Source organism: Heteronotia binoei, chromosome 1 (genome assembly GCF_032191835.1).
Source record: "Heteronotia binoei isolate CCM8104 ecotype False Entrance Well chromosome 1, APGP_CSIRO_Hbin_v1, whole genome shotgun sequence".
In the NCBI taxonomy this organism is placed as follows: domain Eukaryota; kingdom Metazoa; phylum Chordata; class Lepidosauria; order Squamata; family Gekkonidae; genus Heteronotia; species Heteronotia binoei.
In genome coordinates, this window is record NC_083223.1 from 245,176,295 (window position 1) to 245,194,642 (window position 18,348).

At 44.6% G+C, this 18,348-nt stretch overlaps 1 protein-coding gene across 6 annotated transcripts in view; it reads right to left on the reverse strand.

Annotated features, from left to right (window-relative positions):
- The window catches only part of EFR3B (EFR3 homolog B), a 127,075-nt gene that overhangs the window by 7,537 nt on the left and 101,190 nt on the right, over positions 1-18,348 (reverse strand). For all 6 annotated transcript variants that reach the window (XM_060250514.1, XM_060250548.1, XM_060250530.1 and 3 more), the window contains exons 11-19: positions 17,565-17,676; positions 12,968-13,019; positions 11,911-12,083; positions 9,408-9,483; positions 7,312-7,473; positions 6,132-6,263; positions 4,931-4,998; positions 4,168-4,295; positions 776-867 (exon numbers count right to left, since the gene is read on the reverse strand). In XM_060250514.1, the coding sequence (XP_060106497.1) occupies positions 776-867; positions 4,168-4,295; positions 4,931-4,998; positions 6,132-6,263; positions 7,312-7,473; positions 9,408-9,483; positions 11,911-12,083; positions 12,968-13,019; positions 17,565-17,676 (995 nt within the window). The remainder of the gene's footprint in view (positions 1-775; positions 868-4,167; positions 4,296-4,930; positions 4,999-6,131; positions 6,264-7,311; positions 7,474-9,407; positions 9,484-11,910; positions 12,084-12,967; positions 13,020-17,564; positions 17,677-18,348) is intronic.

The window sequence follows — 18,348 nt, forward strand, 5'->3', positions numbered from 1 at the left end:
TCTTGCTGCATGCAAGTATATATTTCTTCCACAATCAGTGCCTTCACGAATTATATTCCACCCTTCCTCCAAGAAGCTCAGAGGGGCATAGACAGGCTTTCCTCACAGCCACCTTACGAGGCTAGATTAGGCTGAGTCTCTCCCAGTGAGCCATATAGCTAAGAGGGAACTTGAACCCAGTCCTTCTCAGTTCATGTCAGAGAACTCTCCCTCTATCAGTCCCTCACCCCAAATAATTAAGCTATGGTTATGTCTCAGGAATAGCTGCCAACCCAAAGCAGCCTGATCCATTTCTTTGCCTTGGAAATAAAATGGGCCATAAATCAAAAGGGAGGCTAAGTTTATTCCAGCAGCCTGAGGTGCCACTGAAAGAAGCAACTGGCTTTTTAAGGAGGCCCAAAAACAATAAAGGGGAAGCAAAACACAATCCCAAGAGGACGAGGAGAGAGAAAACATGGATTTCAATTGGTAGGACTGGGGATCCTGGGCGCCATCTATTGGTTTAGATTGTGCTCCCTAGCTCTTCTTGTCTTTCCCTTCAAACTGTGAAGCTGATGTGGTGAGTGCCATCAAAATGCAGCCAACAAAAGTGAACCCTGTGGGGTTTTCAAGGCAAGTTCAGAGGTAGTTTGCCGTTCCCTGCCTCTATGTAGTGTCCCTGGACACTTTTGGTGGTCTCATATCCAAATACCCACCAAGGCTGATCCTGCTTAGCTTCTGAGATCTAACAAGATTAGGCTAGCCTGGTCCATCCAAGCCAGGACATTTGGCATACCTCCTCTTTTTCGGGGCTATTTCTTGACTCCACTTCAACCTGCAGGGAGATGGTTTCTCCAATACTCTTCCTTTTCGAGAGCCGATCTTCATCTGAAACAAACAGTTGATCCATTATGCCACCTTCCTCCTGCTCACTGCCATAGGGAAGGTAATGCCTTCCTTCTGAATGGACCATTCTGGACATCTCAAGAATAGGAATGGGCACGAACTGAACCATGAAGCAAAACTCATCATGATTTTTGCTCTGTTCATGGTTCCAAACCAAAGTTCATGAAAGGTCTACTACTATGAACTTCTAAAATCTTTTAAAACAGTTTGTGGCGGTTTATGGATAGTGCATAAAGCAGGGGTTTAAAGGGATTCATCCTTCCTCGAGGATCGGGGACAAAGGGTGGCAATTGGTGGCGAGCGGTCCCGGAGGCGCGCACTGGATTGTGGAGTGCCTCAGGGGGCAGTTCTCTCACCAATGTTATTCAATATCTATATGCGCCCCCTTGCCCAGATTGCCAGGAGATACGGACTTGGGTGCCATCAATATGCAGATGACACCCAACTCTATCTGCTGATGGACGGCCGGCCTGACTGCGTCCCTGAGAATTTAGACCAGGCCTTGCAGGACATGGCAATGTGGTTGAGGAGGAGCGGGCTGAAATTGAATCCAACGAAGACAGAAGTCCTTTGTCTGGGTCGGGGCGCCCGGGAAGGGAAAATACCTCTTCCGGTCTTCGACGGGGCGCCGCTGAAAGCGGCGCACCGGGTTAGGAGTCTGGGAGTTCTACTGGAGCCTTCATTATCAATGGAGGCCCAGATTGCAGCCACTGCCAAGTCAGCCTTTTTCCACCTGAGGCGGGCAAGGCAGTTGGCTCCCTTCCTAGAGCGCCAAGATCTGGCAACGGTACTTCACGCAACGGTCACCTCGAGACTGGATTACTGTAATGCCCTCTACATGGGGCTGCCTCTGTACCGAACCCGGAAACTGCAGCTGGTGCAGAACGCAGCGGCCAGGCTACTGTTGGGGCTCCCTAAATGGGAGCACATACAGCCTGGACTGCGCGAGCTGCACTGGCTACCAGTTATATACCGGGTTCGTTACAAAGTGCTGGTCATTACCTTTAAAGCCCTATATGGTCGAGGACCTGTCTACCTTAGGGACCGTGTCTCCCCATATGAGCCCCAGAGAGCACTGAGGTCAGCTGGAAAAAACTTGTTGACCACCCCCGGACCAAGAGAGGTGAAGCTGCAATGCACCCGCAATCGGGCCTTCTCTGTAGCCCCGAACTTATGGAACCAACTTCCAGAGGAAATGCGGGCCCTGCGGGACCTTGAACAATTCCGCAGGGCCTGCAAGACTCTCCTCTTCCGACTGGCTTTCGCTGACGAGGAAAGTAACTGCTAATGATACCGCCATCATAATAAAGAACAAATAGCAATAGCATTAACACTTTTATTAATTTAATTAATTTTAAACCTATTAGAATTTTAATGTCGAATGTAACTTTGTCTTTGTATAATGGAATGTTACTGTTAGCCGCCCTGAGCCTGCCCCGGCGGGGAGGGCGGGATATAAATAAAATTATCTAATCTAATCTAATCTAAATTATCTTTAAACAACTGCTTTCTTTTGCCTATGAAAGTCGCAGAGCCAGCCAAGCTGTTTTCCACACTTTCTTGTCCCTTTAAAGCTTAAAGGGACTGCACAAGCCAGCAAGAAAAACTGCTGAGCAGCGGGGAGCAATCTGCTCTGTGCCGCTCAGCTGTTTCCCACTCTTTCTGCAAACCCGGTTTAAAGGGATTGTGGCCTATTTGAAGGGGATTTGTGGAGCCAGTTCAGTTTGTGATTCAGTTCATGGTTTGGCCATGAATCAGTATGAACCACATTTTTCTGGTTTGTGCCCAATCCTATTGAAGAACTGCAAAGTAAGAAGATGCCTTTGTTCCATAGTGGCAGCAGCTCTCCAAGGTCCCAGAAAGAGAGTGATCTTTCCTTCCACCTGTTTCCTAAGATTCTTTTAAACAGGAGACGTTGAGGGTTGAACCTGAAAGCTTTTGCAGAAGAAACAACTACTCTATCTATGATCCAAGACACCACTCCCCCCCCCAAAAAAAATCTTGCATTGGATTGGAAGCTTTAAAGTTCTTAAATCATAAGTCAAGGCTCTGCTCACTGAGATTCTTTTAACGAGATTTAATTAAATTAATTTTTCTATTTATACCCCGCCCTATCCTGCAAGCAGGCTCTGGGCAGCTTGCAACATTAAGAACCTTACAAAAACATTAAACAAACCACATCCAGACTTGATAATATCATAATTTCAAAATCTGTAGAATTACAGAATCGCAGAATTAGCAAGATAGTATCCAACATAACTTAAGCACCTAGATGGTAAGATGCTGATAAGGTGCTGATGGAGGCCTCATGCTTAGCTATGAAACAGTTGAATTCAAAAAGCTGCTTCACAAATAATAGTGACTTGATATAACTCTAAATAACTAACTCCAACTCTCCTCTGTTTCTGAGTACTGAACAAGCAAAATACAACAAATGTTGTGTAAGTCTTTAACAAGTGCTTTTAGATATTAAAATCCTGTATGCATTTAAAGTTTTCAAGCATGCTCTGCTTTCAGAATGGCTTCTCCGCTGGGCAAAATAACCTCACTGAGTATGTTCAGATTTCTTTCTCCTCTGATTTGAACGAGAGTGACTTGAAACATTTTCACAGCAATACTGTGCAATGTCCCAACATCCAATTTGGTCAGTGGCATTTCTATTTTTTACTTGATGCATCAATTGTATTGTATGAGCACCCCTCAAAAAAAAATCTGCCACACACAACCCTCTATGCAGCAACTAGCACAATTCTGGAGTCACTTAGATTCTGCAACAATGTGGATGTGTCACTTGTGGTATGCAGCCCATGGAGTCACAGGAAATGATAACAGTGGAAGAGTGATGGCAAGTAAGAGATGGCCAGGAACAACCTGTCAAAGGCTGCCAAAGAACAACCCACTCATCTAGGCTGTCGTGAAAACATTCTTCACTGGACTAATTTAAATTCTGGGCCCTAAATTGCTGACATCTGCAAATCTGGTGTTATTTCACATAGTCTGTGCTGCAATTTTAGCTGCTTTGCATAGTTTTGTAGTCCTAGGGAGAAACACAAGGCACAAATCTGAATCACTGGGAATTGTATTTGGTCACTCTTGTGACTTCTGAGATTGCAGCAGACATTGCCAATATACACTGAAGAATATCTTCAGACAGACAGGCATGAGGACTAGAAACTTATGTTTATTCAGGCAGTGTGTCCTGGAAGCTTAATTCTATACCCAATACCGTCCTTTTTTCCTTTGCTCTCCTGAAACTATGGCACATGCAGCCCCATACAATACCTGTCAGCTGGGGAACGTAGGGGGTGCTGAGCCTGTCGGAATTGTAGCCACTCCCTCCCAGCACTTCACTGATCTTGCTTTGCCGGAAGAGGATCTCGGGCCCAAGATGGTCCACGTTCCTTGAAAGCCTTGGGGAAAGAAAAAAAAGACTCCAATCAACTTCTCCATCAGGCTGCTTATTAACTGGGTCTTCAGAGAAGATAGGAAATGTGGAAGGAAGAGCTGAGAGAGAGAGAGAGAGAGAGAGAGAGAGAGAGAGAGAGAGAGGGACAGCACAACTGAGCAAGAGGCCAGGAGATAAACCTGGAGGAGCAGCATTAAGTAAATGGTGATTCAGAAACCATGTTGAACCTGTGGGATATTTTTATCTAGTGCTTCAGATGTTCAAAAATTTGTTGGTGATGCTGGCTTGCTCACCAGACTGCAGTCCTGTTTAATGGGCTGATGCTTATAAAAATGGCTGAATAGTGAAAGGACTGCATGTTATTAAGATAGCAGCAGAACTGGAGAGAGGCCCACATCAGAGTCTTTACCTGCTTATGAGGACTGCTAGATAGATGCTGGCTTGCCCTCTTTCCCACAATGGCACAATGTTTTACAAAGGCACTCTGCTCCCTGCTTTAGAGTGACACCCAGCTTTGAAGATGAGCATACTATAAATGCCCAGTGGATTAGTATGTCCAGAGATGCTTCCTTATTTGGTTTCTCCACCCAATTCCAGTAGACATTTTGAGGCCAGCTTTATACCCCCAGAGACTCTTACCTGGGTTTTTCAGCAAACACGCCTTCGGGGAGGAGGTAAGGTGCCTCCTTCTGCCTCATCTCTATGACCTAGCAAAGGGAAAGACTTTTTTAAGCCAATCAAGATTGTCTAGTACCTATTCATTATATCCAAGATCTGGCCATACAGGTTAGGAGGTAACTTTTGGATCCCCTGCCTAGCACCTACAGAAATGCTCAGCTTAGTCATCCTTAGTTATTGTGTGTGCTGCTAAGGCATGGTCAGCAAAGTGATGAAGCTGGGATAAACTGCCTGCAACTTTGCCAGTTTTTTATATTTTATACGTTAACTGACTTATACACAACACTGTTCAAGCAGCAGCTTAGGTTTGATAGAAAGAATACTGTATGCAGGGCTCATTGTGTAGCAGAAGCTCCTTTGCATCTTAGGCCACACCCCCTGATGTAGTTAATCCTCAAAGAGCTTACAGAATCCTCCTTACAGGGTCTACCATAAGCACTTGGAGGATTGGCTAAATCAGGGGTGTGTGGGCTAATATGCAAAGGAGTTCCTGCTACAAAATGAGCCCTGTATTGTACTTCAGTTCCCCCCCATGTATTTTTTTTCTCAGTATAAACATGGGGAGGATTTCCTCCCCCTTCCACTGCTACAAAATGTTCAAAAATTGTACATCTCTACTCAAACCTGTTCACCTCTACAGTGTCAAAACTACCAAGCAGAATGATGTTGCTCCAAAAGACCACTTCTTTTGCTGATCCCTTTGGGGGCAAGTGGCTACTAATCATAACGCCTCCCCCCCCCCAAAAAAATAAAGCTTTGTTTTATTCTCCATCCTCCAAGTTCTTATCACAGCAACTTCAAGGCTAAAGTGGATATTAATCGAAAAACACAGCCACTATCAATGAACACCCCTCTATCTTGCCATCTCCTAAATAACATCAGTCTGAAGCAAATGTGCTTTATCATTTTTACAGCCCTGCATATGGCAGCCAACAAAGTAGAGCAACGGAGTGGAAAACATCACAGTAGACAGCATATCATGGCATCAACATATATTAGCTGAGTTAGGGCAAGACTGGAAAAATGCCAATTGACAGCCATTGTGCAGTTCATATAACATCTGGCTTGTCCTGCAGCAGCAAGCTGTGATCTGTCAACTGGGAGGTGGTTCAAGAAATAACAAGGACAGATGTGTGAAGCAGGATGAGAAACAAGGCTAGACCTCATGGATGTGCTGGCAGAAGGCAGGAACGGTAGTCAGCTGGCTGATCAGGTTCAGATAGGCGGCTCCCAGGGCATAGAGAGCACAGCGGTTGTAAAGCGGCAGGTTATCCTCATTGACCAGGGCCACCTCCTGAAAGGAGAAGCATCATGTTATAGATCCCTATGAGGTCTCTGCATGGGAGAGGGACACTGTCCAAAAGGGCATTAAAAACCCTAATTTTACAATGAGCCAATTTCCATATTTTAAAATCCCACAAAGTGCAGTGCAAGCTGAGAGACGCATGACATCACAGGATGCCACACACTCCTGACGTGGTATCAATAATCTGGAAAGTATTTGCTAGGCAGCCTGGACCCATGTTGCAAGCAGTGCTGGGGTTCTGAGAGGCTATAACCATGTACCCAAAGGTAGTCCTAAGGAGCACAGACAGCTTCAAGAGGGGATTGGATAAACAAATGGAGCAGAGATCCATCAGTGGCTATTAGCCACAAAGTATAGATAGAACTTTCTGTCTGGGGCAAGTGATGCTCTGTATTCTTGGTGCTTGGGGGAGTAACAGTGGGAAGGCTTCTAGTGTCCTGGCCCCACTGATGGACCTCCTGATGGCACCTGGTTTTTTTGGCCACTGTGTGACACAGAGTGTTGGACTGGATGGGCCATTGGCTTGATCCAACATGGCTTCTATTATGTTCTTAGGAGGTGGGAAGTACTGTTGTTGAAGTCACAGCGCTAGGACGGGAAAAGTTTAAATCTCTTGCCTTTTATGTTTCCAGTCAAAAGTGCCCCACTAGAAGGGGGGTGGGGAACATAGATCTTGTACTGAATCCTTTTTTCTGTCTCAAGTGTAAACAAGATAGGGGAGGGGCATTTCCAACTGGAGAAATGGCATGCACACCTCTGTGTGTGTTCTGTGAGCATGCGTGAACGACTGGCCCCTTGCATCCTCAGCATCACTCCTTTGATCCACATTGGGTTTCTCCCAGTGACTCCTTGTTGCCATGCAGTTTCATCACATGCAGTCACTGGATCAAGGTTTGGCTTCCCCACCTGTCAGGCTCTTGCCCTGGGCACCTAAGTGTACCTTGGCTTTCCCTTCTGCCCATTCCCGCAGACTTCTAGTAAAGGTCAGGGTTGGTTTGGAAGACTCTCATTTCCTCTTCTGCCTACCCAACCTCACCTGCATGGCCAGCACCAGGCGGATGAGGTCCACCACCACTTCCTCGTTTGCTAGCTCAATGCTGGTGAGTGCTAGCAAGCTGTAGAGAGCTTCAAAGTGAGCACGGCCGTTGCTCTCCTCCTTGCAGCTCAGGTACATGTGCCGATACAGCTGCTGAGAATTCTGGAAGCAAAGAGGAAGCATAAGAAAGAAGCAATGCTTGAAAATGGCTCCTCATCTGATGCTTCTTCATCTGTGATGAAGGCTGCCCCATTCAGAAGAGAGACACCAGATGGGAAGGCAGGCCACAGAGACCTCTAAAGGCTCATTCCTGGAGCAGCTGCAGGTCCCTCCCACCACTTCCATTCCTTTCTCTGATTTTTGGTGCTTCCTGCTCCCCATTTCATCTCACTCCCATTTTATTTCTTTCAGTGGTCCATGTCTTCCCACCCTCTTCAGGGGTAAAAGTAGTAGAAGCCACAATCAAATGACACTGAAGCATGCAAACACTAATACGCAAAGTACCTCAAAGACTTAGATGCTATGCAAAAACTAAAAGTAGTAACAAAGGCCCTGCACGCAACTTTGTAATTTAGCAAGGGGTGGGGGAGACACAAAAGGAAGAGGGAAGGAATCAGGCAGCCAATGCTTTAGTGCGTGTCTTCAGGTGCTGCTTCCAGCTGCTGAGTGAGGGGGCAGTTGTCCTCATCCCTGGTGGCAAAACATTATTGTGATGCTGCAACTTCTACAGCAATTCAGGGCAAAGCCAGAAAAGTCTGTCCATTTGCAAAATGCAAACTGTAAGGTTGCTTTTGTTTCAACTGACATTGGGGCTTTGATGATAGTGAGACATGAACTTGCGATGTGCAAACAGATGGGGATGTCTGATCTTGGTTTCATCTTGTCTTAAGTCTCAGCCAGAAGTGCAGCAACTCACTGTATTTTTGATGCTACTGCAGCTGGGATCATAACACAGGGATCATAACAAGAGAGAAGGAAAACAGCGAAATCAATTTGGGCCAAGTATCTATGGGAAGGGAACTCCAGAGCACTGGAACCACCATTGAAAAGAACTCTGTTGATACACTAACTGGTGGTTGCAAAGGTTGGGTACTTGAGAAAGAAGAGATTAGACTTATACCCCACTCTTCACTCAGAGCTTCTTAAAATCTCCTTTTCCCTTTCCTCCCCACAATAGACACCTTGTGAGGTAGGTGGAGATGAGAGAGTTCTCAGAGAACTGCTCTTGAGAGAACAGCTCTGCTGAGAACTGGTGGCTGACCCAGGATCACACCAGCAGCTGCATGTGGAGGAGTGGGGAATCAAATCCAGTTCTTCCAGATTAGAGTCCACTTTCTGTGCACTGCTTGAATATCATATAAAGGAGGGATATCCCTATAGGCAGGCTCGACTTTATCATCGTTACAAATTCTGCTCCGAAGCCTCTCTCAGCAATCTATCCTTCTGGGGAATTCTGGAGCTCAGAACTGACTAAAGATGTGATTTCCTCTACATTAAGGAGGAGAGATTCCTACCATGTGTTGGTTATTAAATAGTTGTGATTATAAGTTGTTGGAATCAGGGTTCTGTATTACCAGAAATATATTACCAGTGGAACCTAATGTTGAAATCTGGGATTCTTCCAGAGTTGTCATATTTCTGACAATCATGAAACAAATAGTAAAACCATTTTTTAAAAAAAATTCTCTTGAATGTTTGTTTGCTATATTTGTTTTGTTTTATATCACAAGAAAATTACTGTACCCTTTTTTGGCACTTATGGGGGCCTGGATTCAAAAGGGTTTTATTATTGTTTTTATGATGCATAGGAATGTTGTAGTTCTGAGGAAAGGCAATAAAAATAAATATTTTCCTTTCAGGGAAAGGGAACCATTTTATTTAATAGACTGCTAAAAAAGCACATTTTTTTCTCGTCTAAAACCAGACGTTTCCCAAATATCTTCTCAAAAATTTTCTTTCTTGTTGGAAGAAATCTGGAGCCAAACCCACAACATGAGGAGGAGGAAGAAGAAGAAATCAGGACACGTGCTCAACCTCTGCTAGTCAAGCCTCATCTTCTACTTGCAGATCCTCCGTAAACCCAATCACCTGCCTACCTTTTTCATGAAGACAGTATCCTGGCGTGAACACTTGTCCACTTTCAGCTTCAGGATGGAGATGTCACTGATGGTGCTGTGTAGGAGAATGAGAAGAAAAAGTCTGGATATGAATATCAAGTAGGATAGAAGATCCTTTTTTCCTTTAGTGGCTTAATTCCGACACCTAGTAAAATCATTGCAGCGTTACATAAAGCAAGGAAAACAAGGCTGCCAGTCACACAGGCGGAAGAATGCATTTAGCAAAGCGCCATTATTGTTTGATTTAAGCTGAGGGGGCAGAGCAGACACAAGAGCTTCTTCCCTGGCTATAAATTCATATCAAAAGTGCCCAGCCTCTGGAGAAGCCATGAGAAATGAAATGCTAATTTTCAGCAGTTAAATTTGAGCATCACAATTCTTGCATGGGGTATACTTGAAACTATAATCAATGGTGGATAAATCTGGGAGAAATGCCACATTTTAAGGACAGCCTGAACTCTCCCTCAGCAGGACTTTTAATTTATTCATTCAGTTTACTTAATTTTTAGGCCACCTTTCCTGCTGAGCCGCAAGGAGAATCACACAATTTAAAAAAGAAGAGCTGGATTTTATACCATTTTCCTCTACCCTAAGGAGTCTCAAAGCAGCTTACAATCGCCTTTCCTTCCTCTGTTCACAACAGGTACTTTGTGAGGTAGGTGGGGATGAGAGAATTCTGAGAGAGAGGTGACTGGTCCAAGGTCACCCATCAGGCTTCATGTGGAGGAGGACTGGGGAATCAACCCTGGCTCTCCAGATTAGAGTCCCCCTCTCTTAACCACTACACCATGCTGGCTGTCTTTCACAATTAAACACAATGCAACAGGAACAGTCTAATATGGTGATACTCACTCTGTAGTTCAGGAACCACATATGGCTCATCTGCAACCTGTTCCCAAAGGAGGCACCTGCCCCATGTTCCAGGAGGGTTAGCAACACCAGGGCTTGTGGTTGGCAGGCACTTCCCACCTTGGAACAGGCACTGAAGGATGGGTAAGTACAGGCACCCCTGAGCCACAGGCTTCATGCCAGGGATGGAACTAAAGAGACCATCCTCTTCAACAACCTCTCAGCCTCTGTACGCTCATCCCAGCACCTAGGTGGCAACTGGGAGAAGAGCAAGGTGGTAACGTCAAGGTGGTGCTGTTTTCAGACCCTTGTCTCCATATCCAGTTTGGTGTAGTGGTTAAGTGCTGTTAAGTGTGTGAACTCTAATCTGGGAGAACTGGGTTTGATTCCCCACTCCTCCACATGCACCTACTGAGTGAACTTGGGTCAGCCACAGTTCTTGAAAGAGCTTTTTCTCAAGAATAGTCTCAGGGTGTCTCAGTCTCGCAGGGTGTCTGCTCTAGGGAGCAAAAGGGAAGGAGATTGTAAGCTGCTCTGAGACTCCAAGGGAAGGACGAGGTATAAATCCAATCTCCTCTCCTCCTCCTCTTTCTCTATGTCTCCTCTTTGCTGTGTCTCATGCTGAAAAGCCAGAAGGCAGAGAAGGAAGCCTTTCCTTCACTGCAGATAAGCCCTAAATGCTCAAAAGTAATCTAGAATTTAAAAAGCCTAGCCTGATCTCATCAGATCTCAAAAGCCCAACAAGGTTGACCTGGTTGGTATTTAGATGGGGGAGACTACCCAGGAGGTCTGGCATTGCTGTGCAGAGGCAGGCAATGGCAAACCACATCTGTTCATCTCTTGCCTCAAGAACTCTACAGGGTGCTCATAAATCGGCTGCCACTTGACAGCACTTTCCATTTAAATAGTTTAGTATTCATAGCTGTATTACTATACATGGGTATTTAGGGCACACAGCAGATACGCATCTTTTTTGCTTGATGATAATTGAGAATGTGGCTCTCTGTGAGCTGTAGACTGAGCACCACTGGAATTATACATTATACATACAAGAAACAATGAAATAAAAACATGGATTAAAAATTAGAGAATGTGCTTAAAAACTGTACAAAAATACAATAAAGCTGGATTATAGCCATTACAAGGGCTACTCATTTGCATCGAAGATTTCTATCCCTTTTTTTCAGAATTTCCCTCCCAGTCCTCCCCTCTCCATTCCCCTCCTATTATTTTTGGACCCTTGAAAAATTACTGTACTCATACGGTTTCAATGTGGATATGCTGGTCTGTAGTAGAGGAGCAAGATTTTTGAGTCCAGAAGCATCTTAAAGATAAAAATGATTCCCACAGTGTTAGCTTTCAAGAAACAAAGCTTTCTTTGTCAGATACCAGAGTTCTGGCTCTCAAAAGTTTATAAATGTGAAAATCTTGTTGGTCTTTAAAGTGCTGCTGGAGTCAAATTTGGTAGCTATAAAGGAGCCACTTGTTCTGAGAACAACTCCTGTGCAGGCAGGAAGATTCTTAAATGACTCACTCATAATTAGTGGCCCAGTGGTCAGCCCCTATTCTACAGAATGGCACCTCAACCGGCCCCCCCATCTGAACTCCAAAAACAAAGCCGAGGCTGGAATACCTGATAGTTTGAAATTTGTGTTTATTCCCATGGCGGTCAATGAAGCTGATGAGAATCTGGAGGACAAAGAGGCGGATCTCTGGATCTTCCATCAATGTGGCTGACAGGAGTCTGTCCAAGAAGGAGCTGGGAAGGGCTGTCAGCATATTACTGCACTGGAAACCGGTGGAGACCTGCAAGTTCCCAATGACCATCACCGTTAGAGTCAAGGCCATGGGAGAGCTTGGTTGCAACACAAACCCCATCAACAAGGGGTACTGCCGACAGGTAAGGATTGGACACTGGGAGGTGCAGAGCTGCCTGAGCCCCTTCCCAATACAGCTTTGGAAGACATGAAGTGCAATCCTATACATGTTTACTCAGAAGTAAGTTTGCTCCTAGGTAAGAGGACCGTGGCCTAGGTTTGCTCTTTCCCCTGTAGGGTGTGGCCAGGCTTGCCTCCTTGCATTATAATGGTTTGCAAGCACTTTTCTGTGGTAAACTGGCTCTCAGCTTGTCGTGCACAAACATCCATTTTGGCGTGGTCTGTACGCATGTGCAATACATTTGGGTGCGCCTCACTGTGGTCTGGTATCAGTGCTTAGCCTTAGCCAGCCACAGAGTGAAGCCTCAGGAACTACATCTTGCACACACAATGGACATTCATGCAAAGTCTCACCTTAACCTTTATAGGATGCCTGGATAGGCAGGCTCACCCCAAAGCATAAGAACCCCCCATATGTAAAGGGACCACTCTGCTTTGAAGCCCCGACAGCCCACCAGATAGGATAGTAGTGTCAAAGTTCTGAATGCCCCTAAAACAGCAAGGACTTTTTCCAAGACCACAGTTCTAATGTCAGATGTTCTTTGTTCTGTAGGCACCTCTCTGCAGCCTACCTGCTTTCCTCATTAGAGGACTCAATGGGAGATCTGTGACGAGTCTATTAAGGACAATCAGTAAGATGGAAGTCACAGTAGGACAGATGAACAGCTGGTCACCATGCAGGGAAGTATATTTTTCTACGAATCCGTCATCACTTGTAAATTTGGAAGAAGCAGCTGTGCTGCCGGCACTTACCTGCAGAAGTGATTTCAGCAGCATTATCTGTGTTAGGCGATTCCTGTTCTCCCTAGAGAGGCAAAGGCCAAAATTAAAACCAAGCAGAAAAGAGGTCTTGAGACACAAAATGACACCCATCGAGCTTGGAGGGAGAACAAGCACAAGCCCCTCGGCTATAATGCCATAATCACACACATACACAGACACAAATTCTTTGCCAAGGCAAGGCACTTATGTGCAGACATCTCATCAAGCAAAGGGATATCCAGGAGAGATCCATGTCAGCTGTGCTAGTCTGGTAAAATGAGTGGGCCAGGGCAGGGGCAGAGGGAAAGAAAAAGAGTTCCTATGGGGCAGATGCTCCTGTCACAGCCTGTGCTGTTCTCCATAAGAGAGAGAGAAAAAGGCGGGGGGAGAATTAACCCAACAAAATTGAATCAACTACCTGAAAGGTAAGTTAGAAAGCCAAAGCAGGGCCAAAAGCTAAAAGGAAATATGAACTAAATAAATTTGGTGTCTTAACATGTTTCAACCCAAACAATTAAGAGGTCAAACAATTGAAGGTACAAATAGACTCCTAACAATGTAAAACACTGCGTCTAATAATGATGCATATTATTTTAAAAGTCAAATTTATTAAGCCAATTTTATTGCGCTTCAGAAAAGAAATCAAAAGGCACAATAAATGTGAGGCCTCAAAAGGAGGTGTCAAATGAAGATGTACTGTACATGAGTTGAATGATATTGCTGTGGTGTGCTGAGAAACAAACATTAAGAAAAAAAGTTTTCTAATATTAACTTGTGTCAAAATGTAAAATAAACTGCCCTAACAGAGCAAAATTCAATGTAAAGAAATTGTTACTGAAATATTATTCTTTTCTTCCTTAACAGCACTCCTGTTTGGGACCTATATCTACTTGTACATTGTCTTTTGGTTGTAATAGGAGACTATTTACACTTCCCATGGTTTGACCTCTGAAGAAGGCCCAATTGGGTCAAAACACATTAGGTCACTATTGTCCTCTCTTGGACACATGTAACTTTTTATTCTACGATGAGGCTTGTGTTGGGTCCTGATAGGCTTTTTAATGTCTTTATAATGAATACATGTATTTTTATGTACAACTAGTTCATATTTCATTTTAGCTTTTGGTCTTGCTTTGGCTTTCTAACTTATCTTTCAGGCACTCCATAGGGGAACCATTCCAATTGAGCCTGTCCTATCTTGTCTAGGAAAACTGCTGAAGCAACATTCAGAGTGAGTCTCAAAGTCACAGGCTTCTGTGTTCTCTCCCTCCTCTTCTTCAATGAAACAATATTCTAGCATTCCTGGTTTAGGAAATCTATTTCCACTGTGCTGAAACTTCCAAATTAGGGACCCTTAAAAAAGTGGGGCTCATTTCCTGGTAACCTGGATTCTAAATCAGTGTAAATTGGGTTTAATAATCCTGGCTATGGGGAAAGGAACGACACCACGTTTGCTGGAAGACCTACATTCAAACAGTCCAACAGAACAGACTGAAGCCAGGAAGTCTGGGCAGAAAGGCAGGGTCTAGGTTTTGTAAATAAATAAATTGTGGCTCTGTATTCAAGGACAGGAGGCAGGAAGTGTGCAAATCTGACGTTCTTAAAGGTGCCACTGGAGGCATGGTCAGTTTATAAAATTAGGCATCACATGGAGGGAGTAGATACGGAGAAACTCTTCTCCCTCTCCCATAATACTAGAGCTCAGGGTCATTCACTGAAGCAGAAGGGTGGGAGATTCATGGAGGGCTGGGCTATCAATGGCCACTAATCATGATGGATATCTAGTCCACTCAGTACCAGAGATGGTATGCCTCTTTAAATCAGTTGCTGGGGAGCACAGGCAAGATAATGCTGCTGCTGTCTTCTTGCTTGTGGGCTTCTGATTGGTAGCTGGTTGGCCATTGTATGAACAGGATGGTGGACCAGATGGACCTCTGGTCTGATCCAGAGCAGCTTTTATGTTCTTATTGTTGCTAGGACTCAATGTATGCTTGCTGTGCTTTATATACAGCCAGTCTGCTGCCCCTTCCACCTTTTTTTGGCAATTACTCATAATGAATATTTCTTCCTAGGGTTTCAACTGAAACAAATTAAATGGATTACTTTTATTAGCACAAGATGAGCTTCTTTCTACATCAGGTAATGACATGGATATGAGTGCTTTTTTGAAAGGTGTTGGACAGCACAGACAGATCTTGCAAAAGATTGTATTAGCTGAGTTCAGAGGTTGACAGCCTCCTGCTAGCCAAGCAGACTGTAATGAGAACAAGAAGAACATCTAAGACCTTGATGTATGGAGCACCACAGGCATTTATAAGCTGTTTGCAGAACAGGCTTCTGATATGCCAGATTTCTCTCCTCAACATACACTAATTGGCACTCTTAAGGGCTAATATTCCCATGAGGTTTTGTAAACAGTCAGAGTTGTTCCTGTTATTCACATCAGAAGTTCAGAATGAAAGAACAGAAGGGCTAATATTGAAGTTAACTATTTATATTGCACAATTCTTCCAAGGAGGTTAAAATCCCATTTTATGACATCCTGACAACTTGGGTAAATCAAGAGAGTGACTGGCTCCAAGTCTGCCCAGCAAGATACATAAGTGGGGATTGATGTCCAGATTTCCTTGCTCCTAGTCTGAGGGACCCTTAGCAAGATGCTCTCAAAGGGTCCACCTCCTGGCCATGATCTATTTCCTCAAAAGTGGGGGGCAGTGATCAAGCTGCAGATGATGGTAAGAAGGAGTAGCAAGATGGGTGGGGGGCAATTTTCAGTGCTGGGCCCCTCTGGGACTCTGAGGCTTTGGTAGAAACACAAGGATGCTGACCCATAGTGCTGGCTCTGCTTTATATTGCACGCCCCCCTACTGGCACATATTCCACTTATATGGCTCCTCCTTGAATCTCCATCCATCCCTTTGGACCAGAGCAGTTTCCCCTTCTATGTTCAGCCAGCTTCCTCCTACTCCCCTGCTACCTAAATTGTGGCACTTAAACCTTATTTCACCTGCACCACTGGATGCTTCCCAGTCCCATACACATTATACTCCTTCATCAGCCCTAACTTCTCCCCTTTCTCTCCTGCATCCTCACAGAATCATAGAGTTGGAAGGGACCTCTGGGATCATCTAGTCCAACCCCCTGCACAATGCATGAAGCTCACAAACACCTCCCCCAAAATTCACAGGATCTTCATTGCTGTCAGATGGCCATCTAGCCTCTGTTTAAAAACCTCCAAGGAAGGAGAACCCACCACCTCCTGAGAAAGCCTGTTCCACTGAGGAATCGCTCGAATGGTGAGGAAGTTCTTCCTAATGTTGAGCCAGAAACTCTTTTGATTTAATTTCAACCCATTGGTTCTGGTCCTACCTTCTGGGGCCACAGAAAACAATTCCACACCATCCTCTATATGACAGCCCTTCAAATACTTGAAGATGGTGATCATATCACCTCTCAGCTGCCTCCTAAGCTAAACATCCCCAGCTCCTTCAACCTTTCCTCATAGGACTTGGTCTCCAGACCCCTCACCATCTTCGTCGCTCTCATCCTGGTGTTGATTGTACATGTTTTGAACAGCAATGTGCATTCACCTTTCCACACACCTGAATGTAGATATAACTATTCTCCATAATCAGGGAGTGTTGGCATCCACAGCCTAGTTCTCATTGAAACAGTCAACCTCGGTTATACCACTTGCCTTCAGGCAGGGGCTCACATGACTGAATGCTAATGCCCCCCTTCCCAATATAGAAAAGAAGTTATCCATGCCTATGGAAAACTAGCACAGCAGGATAGAAGGCTGGGCTAGACCTTTTCTCCCAGACATACTCATTTTCTATATACAGGAAAACATTATTTGAATGGAGGATGTTGAGCAGTTCAATCCAAACTGGGCCTTTCCCTCAGGTGCTCTGTATGTAGACCATAGTTACTCAGGAGCCCCAGAGCTCAAAATCAAAAGTGTTTTTTATATATCAGGGCAATGAGGGACAGTCTAACATGGTCCCTATCTGCAATCTGTAATGTGGCAATCCAGCCAAGACTGAACCCCACATTATTTTGACAAATTTGAATTGGTCCCCATTGGTTTCCAAGGGACTGAACTGCCTGGACTTTCTTCTTCACTATGACAGCTGCACCAACACAGTGATGCCTCATAAGTGCAGGCAAATGGGCTGCCCCATTCACTTCAAAGGAATGACCAGCTCTGTGCAAGCAAAAGGATGTATGTGCAGAGATGTCCTGTTCCTTAAAATTAGTGGGGAAGTGTATGCACACACACAGCTCCACCCACTTCCGAGGCCATAATAGGACCCCTGGAGCAGAAGGATTGCCTTTGAACTGAACTGGTTAAAGAACACAGAACCAGAAGTACCTAACTCATAGCACCGGGGAATGTTTGGAAACTGTTTTCACCCCTTGCTTTTGCATTTTGAAATATGAGATTGTTAGAATTCAACATCAACATTTCCTCCTTTCGATAAGAAATCAGAAGGGGCAAAAAACAAAATAGAAGGATAAATAGGAAAAAAAAGATTAGGGTTGGAGGAAAGAGAAGAAAAGACAAAGAAAACATTTTTGTCCTCACCCAGCTCTGCCAGTGTCTAGGGGGTGATGCAGAGAAGGAAGTGGAACTTTGCTCATGATAAAGAGCATGACCTCCGACCTCTGATAGGTGGGCAGGGTGCTGGCAAAGGAACCTGAGGAAAGACAGAGCAGGAAGAGAGCATGCAAGACAGACACAGAGACGGCATGAAAGAGGGGAAGGGACACTCTTTCCAAGCAGGACACACAGGCTTGCATCAGCAAACAGCATCTCTACCAAGTTTAGGGAGGTGATTTTCCTTATATGAATCACTATTACTTTTAATAAGCATCCATTTATGGCCAGCAGCTCCTTAGAAGTCTGAAGGAGCACTGTAAATTTTGGAATCACTCACAACTAAAAAGGAAAAATGCATTTATTGGAAGGCAACTGCCTAGTCCCACTGAACTGCCATTCAGCCTATTAAAATGCAACAAATGAGAGGAGATGAGTCCTTTAATCAATCCAAGGCTGAGACAAAGTCTGTGTATCAGATAGACTAAATCTCTGCCCTTTGGCAGAAATGGCAGACACTTTAGTAACATACAAGCTCCTAGGAAATTTTGCAATTTGCAAATAGCTGGCTCACAGATAGGATTTCCACATCACTCCCAAGCAAACTGTCTTTTTTTTTTCCAGGATCAGCATCATCAATGCTTTTTCAATGGCATCCGTTCACACATTCAGTTCCCAGACAGTAAAAGTAAAGAAATCAGGACACACACTTAATAATCCCAGCTTTCTCCCCACTCAAGATTGTCAGGTCAAACTTCAATAGAATTTTCTC